This window comes from Pipistrellus hanaki, assembly GCF_964339955.1.
Source record: "Pipistrellus hanaki genome assembly, chromosome: X".
NCBI lineage: Eukaryota > Metazoa > Chordata > Mammalia > Chiroptera > Vespertilionidae > Pipistrellus > Pipistrellus hanaki.
Window position 1 is genome coordinate 21,416,387 of NC_140524.1, and position 7,910 is coordinate 21,424,296.

The window sequence follows — 7,910 nt, forward strand, 5'->3', positions numbered from 1 at the left end:
ATATACACACACACACACACACACACACATATTAGTATTTTACTAATAGCAATTTGGAATCCCTAGGAAACAATGATGTCAAGAAAAAGAAAAATTGACTCCGAGTGTAGGATATTCAAAGAACAGTGGACTTATGATTACTTTTTCACGCGGTACAAAGAAAAAGCTGTGTGTCTGATATGCCAGAATATAGTTGCTGTGTTCAAAGAATACAATTTGCGACGCCACTATCAAACTCAACATAAAGATAAATATGATTGTTTGGTCGGAGAAGTGAGAAAAGATAAAATATTAAAACTGAAACATACACTGACAACTCAGCAAAATACTTTTGTGGAGCAGAAGCAGCTAAATATTTCATCACTGCGGGCAAGTTTTCAAGTTGCCAACCTAATAGCGTGCAATGGCAGACCATTTGTGGAGGGAGAATTTGTTAAAGAATGCCTTCTTTCTGTTGCCAAAGAGATGTGTCCAGAGAAGGCCGATTTATTTAGTACAGTGAGTCTTTCAGGAGCTACAATGACATGAAGGATTGAAGAAATGGGAGACAATTTGCAGGACCATTTGCAAAACTCTGCAAAAAAACTTTGCTATTTTTCCTTGGCACTCGACGAAAGCAATGATGTTCGTGATTCTGCCCAACTTCTCATTTTTATGCGTGGGACAAATGAGTATTTTGAAGTCACAGAAGAGCTTGCTGCACTGCAAAGTATCAAAGGTACAACCACAGGAGTGGATATATATGAAAAGGTTTGCCAAACTGTGAATGGTTTGGAGCTGGACTGGGCTAAACTAGCCAGTGTTGACAACTGATGGTGCTCCTAGCATGGTGGAGTCTAAGAGAGGAGTAATTGCTCACATTAAACAAGAGATGGACAAACATAACCATCCTCATCCAATTGCCATACACTGCCTCATCCACCAACAAGCGCTGTGTTTTAAATCACTGAAGTGGGACTCTGTTATGAAAATTGTGGTATCTTGTGTTAATTTCATTAGAGTTCATGCACTAAACCACAGACAATTTCAGGAATTTCTGTCTGAGCTAAATGTTGCCCATGAGGATGTTCTGTACCACACAGAAGTCCGTTGGCTGAGTAGAGGGAGAGTTTTGAAATGTTTCTATGACTTACTTCCGCAGATTACAGCTTTTCTACTTTCAAAAAACAAAGAAGTACCAGAGCTCAATGATGCAGAATGGAAATGGCACCTTGCCTTTCTGACAGATATAACAGAGCTACTCAACAGTTTCAATCTGCAACTTCAAGGAAAGGGGAAGCTCATCTGTGATATGGCATCGCATGTGAAAGCATTTGAAGTAAAATTAGGCCTTCTCATCAAACAAGTAAAGGAGGAAAACTTCAGCCATCTCCCAACAATTCAAAACCTGTCAGCGGACAAACCATTGGTTGCATTCCCAAAGAAAACATGTGTGGATTCACTGGAATTGTTGCAAAAGGAGTTTCAATTTAGATTCAAAGAGCTTCATCTCCATGAACAGGACATACAGCTTTTTTGTAACCCATTTTCTGTTGAGATTGAAAATGTCCTCACAATTTACCAAATGGAACTGGCTGAACTGCAGAATTGTGACTCTCTGAAAGACGCATTCAAGTCAAGTAACCTTCTGAATTTCTATGCATCTCTCCCCTCTGAGACATATCCAAATATCAGGAACCATGCACTCAAAATGGTAACCATCTTTGGTAGCACTTATGTCTGTGAACAGACTTTTTCAAGAATGAAACATCTGAAATCTCCAACCAGATCAAGATTAACTGATGCCCACTTGCATCACTTGTTACGACTAGCAGTGACAAATATGGAACCGGACATTGACCATCTCATTAGCCAAAAGCAGGCCCACAGTTCCCATTGAAATACTGGTAAGTGATCTGTTTATTTATAAATGTTCTTCATTTTATTTATATTGTATTTGTTACCTTTTTGCGAAATAAGATATGTGCAGTGTGGGTAGGAATTAGTAGTTCATATAGTCCGGCCCTCCAGCTCTCTGAGGGACCGTGATCTGGCCCCCACTTTAAAGAGTTTGAGGACCCCTGGACTAGAGCAACACCACTGCAAGCCACAAATAACAAGAATGCCAGCCATCACCAGAGGATGGGAGAGAAATATGGAACAGTCTCCTTCACAGCCTTCAGAAGGAATCAACACTGCCGACACCTGATCTTAAACTTCTAGCCTTCAGAATTGTGACACAATAAATTTCTGTTGTTGTAAGTTACCTGTTTTGTGGTACTCTGTCAGGGAAGCCCTAGAAAACTAAGACAAGGCTTTGTGAATTTGCTTTGAAGTGGTCCCAAACTGATATTTCCCAAAGCCACCTTGCAGAAGTAATTTTAAAAAATCTCTCTAGAGGAAAGCACTTTGGTCCTGAGACTCAAAGAAATTCCACAAACAATTGTTGAGAACAATGAGTATGCAGCCAAAATAACGGAAGCACACAAGGAAAAAAGGCATCATGAGCAAGAAGCATCAGAAACAAACCTGCAAAGATTTCAGACATAAGAATGATCAGAGGCAGATTTAAATCAACAAAATCTAATATATTTAAAATAAATAAAATATAAGTATGAAAGCACGTGCATGAAAATATAAGTATAAAATAATGACCTAGCAGATTTAAAAAGAACAAAATACAAAAAGATCCAGAGACAGGGAAGCATCAATCAGATTGTTAAACCTCAGAGGGAAGGTAAGGGACAAATGGGAGAGATCAACCAAAGGACTTGTATGCATGCATATAAGCCTAACCAGTGGACACAGACAACAGAGGGATGAGAACATGAGTGGGAGGGGGGTTGAGAAGGTAATGGGGGGATGAGGACAAATATGTAATACCTTAATAAATAAAGAAATTAAAATGAAAAAAGAAAAGAACAAAATAAATTAGTAGAAATTAAAAATATGATTACTGAAATTAAAAATGAAAGAGAAACACCACATGACCTCACTCATTTATGGATGATAAAGAACATTATAAACTGAAGAACCAAAAGATAGATATAGAGACAGTAAAGCAACAAGCAGACTATCAAATTACAGCGAGGAGGGTAGGGAGATTTGGGGTAGATAAGAGATCAACCGAAGGACTTGTATACATGCATATAAGTACAACCAATGGACACAAAACTCTGGGGAGGGAGGGGGGCAATGGTATATGTACACAGATAATAATTTCATAAAAAAATAATAAAATAAAAAATAAAAACAGGAAAAAAATGCAATACCTATGCTTAAGAGAAGGAACAAGTGGAGAATTTATAGACTACAACATAGGCCAAAAGATCAGAACACAGAAAAAAAAATTTTAAATACTGAAAGGAGGTTAAGGTATATGGAGGAGAAAATGAGAATATTTAATATAGCTTTAATTGATATTTGAAAAGAAGTGAAGGAAATATCTGACAATGGCTGAAAATTCCGGAACTGATACCGTACTAGTAAAAGGCACCAATCCAGGGAACTCAAGGAATTACAAATAGGATTAAAAGCAAAACAAAAAAACCTTTTGCCTCTTTGCTTCAGAGAGAGCAAGATGGGTGTGTGGGTGGAAAGAGATCAACCAAAAACATGTATGCATAACCCATGGACACAGACAATAGAATGGTGAAAGACTGGAGTGGGGGCGGGAGGGGATAGAGTGGGAAAGGTCAATGGGGGAAAAGGAGGACATATGTAATCCTTTCAACAATAAAATTTTTAAAAAGCAACAAAAAATTATTGCTTTTTTACATACGTGAAAATTCCCTGGGCCCTTTAAATATTTAAAATATTTTTCCTTCACAAGCTGGCACTGAATGAAACTTTGTCACTAGAGGGCGCTGGTTGATGGGCGCTCACTCCACATGTTCTTGTGTCTCCAGTGTGCACAACCTCTAATGAATTAATGAATTAATGGATCCAAAAAGACATCAGGTGGGACAGGGGGAATGAATGAGTGGAGCACAAAGGATTTTTAGGACAGTGAAACTTCTCTGTAAGATACTGTAACAATGGGTAAATGTCATTATACATTTGTCCAAATCCATTGAATAAGCACACCAAGAGTGAACTAATATACACTATGGACCTTGGGTGAATATGCTGTATCAGTGTAGGTTCATCAATTATAACAAATGTATCATTTTGGGGTGGGGGTGTTGATAATGGGGGAGGCTATGCATGTGTGGAGCCAGGCAGAACATGGGTAATCTCTGTACCTCCCAATTTTTCTTTGAACCTACTCTAAATAATAAATCTATTTTTTTTAAAAGAGATGATCACGTGCTTCATGATGAAACCACACACCACTACCTTACCTTGCCAAAGAGATCAAACCTGAATCTGATCAAGCCACTGGCTCCATATGCCAATTTGCAGGAAATCAAGACCAAAGGAATATGCGAAATCATTTGGATAAATGATAATTGTAGCATCTGGGTGCTGGGTATATGAGTAGCCACTATATAATTCACCCAACTTTTCTGTGTGTTTGAAAATACTCTTAATAAAATATTAAATAAAGCCCTAGCTGGCTTGGCTCAGTGGATAGAGCATCAGCCTGTGGACTGAAGAGTCCCAGATTCAATTCCCACCAAGGGGTACAGGCTTGATCCCCAGTAGGGAGTGTGCAGGAGGCAGCCAATCAATGATTCTCTTTCATCATTGATGTTTCTATCTCTCTCTCCTTCTCCCTTCCTATCTGAAATCAATAAAGAAACATTTTTAAATATTAAATAAAGACATATAAAATGATCATGTGTAAACTATAGTGTCTAGGGATGTAGACTTGGATTATAAAACTATAAAATAAACTCAAGGAAGTGATTAGGATAAAAATTAGAGTAGGTTTAAGAGAGCAAGGGTTATTGTAAATGGGTAGGGATACATGCATACTTTCTGAGATGGCTGGCTAAATTCTATTTCTTAACTGGCTGGAGTTTACAAAAGTGTTTCCCTTATACTCACTAAACTCTATATCTGTTCTGTGTGGTTTTTGAAAGTCCATATATTTTAACCCAGCAATTAATACTTATATGAATGTACTCTAAGGTAGTAATTAGAGAAGAGTACACATTTATTGAGTGCTTATTATGTACTAGTGGCCGAGTGCACGAAATTCGTACACGGGGTTGGGAAGTGCTCCTCAGCCCAACCTGCACCATCTCCAATCTGGGATCCCTCGAAGGATGTCCTACTGCTGATTTACATGAATCGGACCTAAACTGGCAATTGGACATCCCTCTCACAATCTGGGACTGCTGGCTCCTACATGCCTGATTGCCTCTAACCACTCTGCCTGCTGGCCTGCTCGCCCCCAACTGTCCTGCACTGGCAGCCTGCTCGCCCCCAAATGTCCTCCCACCAGCCAGATCACCCCCAAATGCTCTCTGTGCCAGCCTTCTCACCCCCAACTGCCCCCCTGCTGGCCTGCTCACTCCAAACTGCCCTCCCCCACTGTCCTGATCACCTCCAACTCACCCCCACTGACAGCCTACTCACCCCCAACTGCACCTCCTGCTGGTCTGCTTACCTCCAACAGCCCCTGCCATCCCATCCTGGCCTGATCACCTCCCAGCTACACAAGGTCCCAGCCTCTCCTTTTTTTCTTTTTTCTTTTTTTTTTTTTTTTTTTTTTTTTTTTCCCCCAGCACCTCCTTGAGCAGAGATCAGGGCTGGCTGGAAGCAAATATCTAGGATTTATTTATCTTCTATAATTGAAGCTTTGTATCCTTGAGTGGAGGCCAGGGTGGGTGGAAAGCTTGGCTTCCTCCATCACCAGGGAAACCCAAGCCTCCTGCTCAGCTCCAGCTCCATGGCCACCACCATTTTTGTTGGGATTTATTTATCTTCTATAATTGAAACTTTATAGCCTTGAGTGGAGGCCAGGGCAGGCCAGGGAGGGTGAGAAGCTTGACTTCCTCCATTGCCAGGGCAACTCAAGCCTCCTGCTTCCTCCAGCTCCATTGCTGGCCGCCATCTTGGTTGAATTAATTTGCATACTTGCTCCTGATTGACTGGTGGGCATGGCTTGTGTGTGTAGCAGTGATGGTTAATTTGCATATTTCTCTTTTATTAGTGTAGATTAGACTCTGCTTCAAGCACTCTACAGGTATTATCCTATTTGTCTTCACAACATACTATTCTTATTCACATTTTATCAATGAGGATCAAGACATAAAAGAATGTTCACTACAGCATCCTAATAACATAAATTGAAAACACCTACTCATGATGGAATGGCTAAAAAATATGATCATCCATACAATGGAATATTGTGAAATAATGTTTAAGTATACTTTCTTGCTCTTGTTTCCTTTTTATCTATGTATGTATGTGAACATGATAAGAAGTCCATTATAAACTTCTAATTGAAGACAGACAAGCAGATAACAGAAATATATATAGTATAGTCTCATTTAGATTAAGAAACTATGAAGATGGCTGGGTAGAGTAATCTTGGTTGTAGGTTCTTGCCACTCCCTTCTGGCCTGCATAGTTTCTGTTGAAAAATCAGCTGACAGTTATATGGGTACTCCCTTGTATGTAACTAACTGTTTTTCTTTGTTGCTTTTAAGATTCTCTCATTGTCTTTTGCCCATGGCATTTTATTTTTTTTAAATATATTTTATTGATTTTTTTACAGACAGGAAGAGAGAGGGGTGGAGAGTTAGAAACATCAATGAGAGAGAATCATTGATCAGCTGCCTCTTGCACACCCCCACTGGGGATGTGCCTGCAACCAAGGTATATGCCCTTGACTGTAATCAAACCTGGGACCTTTCAGTCTGCAGACCGACGCTCTATCCACTGAGCCAAACCGGTTTCGGCTGCCCTTGGTATTTTAATTATGAAGAATTGAAGGTCAGATAAAGAGCTTCACAGATAAGAAAAAGCTAAAGGAATTCATCACCACCAAACCAGTATTGTATGAAACTAGGGGGGTGGGTGTCCCTCAGCCCAGCCTGCACCCTCTCCAATCTGGGACCCTCAAGGGATACTGGTGGGATCTGGCCTAAACAGGCAGTTGGACATCCCTCTCATAATCCAGGACTGCTGGCTCCCAACCAATCATCTGCCTACCCTCTTGATTGCCCCTAACCACTTCTGCCTGCCAGCCTGATCACCCCCTAACCACTCCTCTGCCAACCTGATTGATGTCTAACTGCTCTCCTGCCAGTCTGTTTGCCCCCAACTCCCCTCCTATACTAGCCTGGTCACTCCCCAACTGCCTTCCCCTTCAGGCCTGGTCCCTCACAACTGGCCTCCCCTGCTGGCCATCTTGTGGTGGCCATCTTGTGTCCACATGGGGGCAGGATCTTTGACCACATGCAGGCAGCCATCTTGTGTGTTGGAGTGATGGTCAATTTGCATATTATTCTTTTATTAGATAGGATAGAGGCCTGGTGCATGGGTGGGAGCCAGCTGGTTTGCCCTGAAGGGTGTCCCAGGAGGAGAATGTCAACATATATCCAAAATAAATAGCCTTAAAGAAAAATAAATGAGAAAAGTCACAAGAAAGAGTTCTTCTCTGTATAAAAGGGATAACAAAAGGCAACTGCTGGTTTTATTTAACCTTGGTAATTTCAGGATGGCAAATCACAAATGTTGGTAAGTTACTGCTACTCTGGCCAATTGGGGCTCTTTTATCCTATTGGTTTATTTATTCTTCTCAGACTTGATCTCCACAGACATGGTCTTTAAAAGGTCCCAAGGAAACCATTTTCATGTATAGTGTTAAACACAGGCTGTATCAATCAAAATTTCTCCTGTTCATGAACCACTTTACATGGGTGAATTATTTGGTATGTGAGTATCTCTCAATAAAGCTGTTACCATAGAAAGTGATAATAAAATATTTGATACTTTAAATACGAAACCCCTTATTTACAAGGTCTAGCTATGGG

The 7,910-nt window shown here is 40.4% G+C and overlaps 1 protein-coding gene across 2 annotated transcripts in view; it reads left to right on the top strand.

Moving 5' to 3' along the window:
• Nucleotides 1-2,061, top strand: part of LOC311615044 (general transcription factor II-I repeat domain-containing protein 2A-like) — a 147,940-nt gene extending 145,879 nt beyond the window's left edge. Inside the window, exon 2 of one of the 2 annotated variants that reach the window (XM_084870220.1) lies at nt 481-2,061. In XM_084870220.1, the coding sequence (XP_084726346.1) occupies nt 827-1,879 (1,053 nt within the window). In that variant the 5' untranslated portion in view covers nt 481-826 and the 3' untranslated portion in view covers nt 1,880-2,061. Of the gene's footprint in view, nt 1-66 lie in introns of both variants that reach the window. The other variant, XM_084870219.1, reaches the window with a different exon arrangement.
• Nucleotides 2,062-7,910: the final 5,849 nt, after the last annotated feature.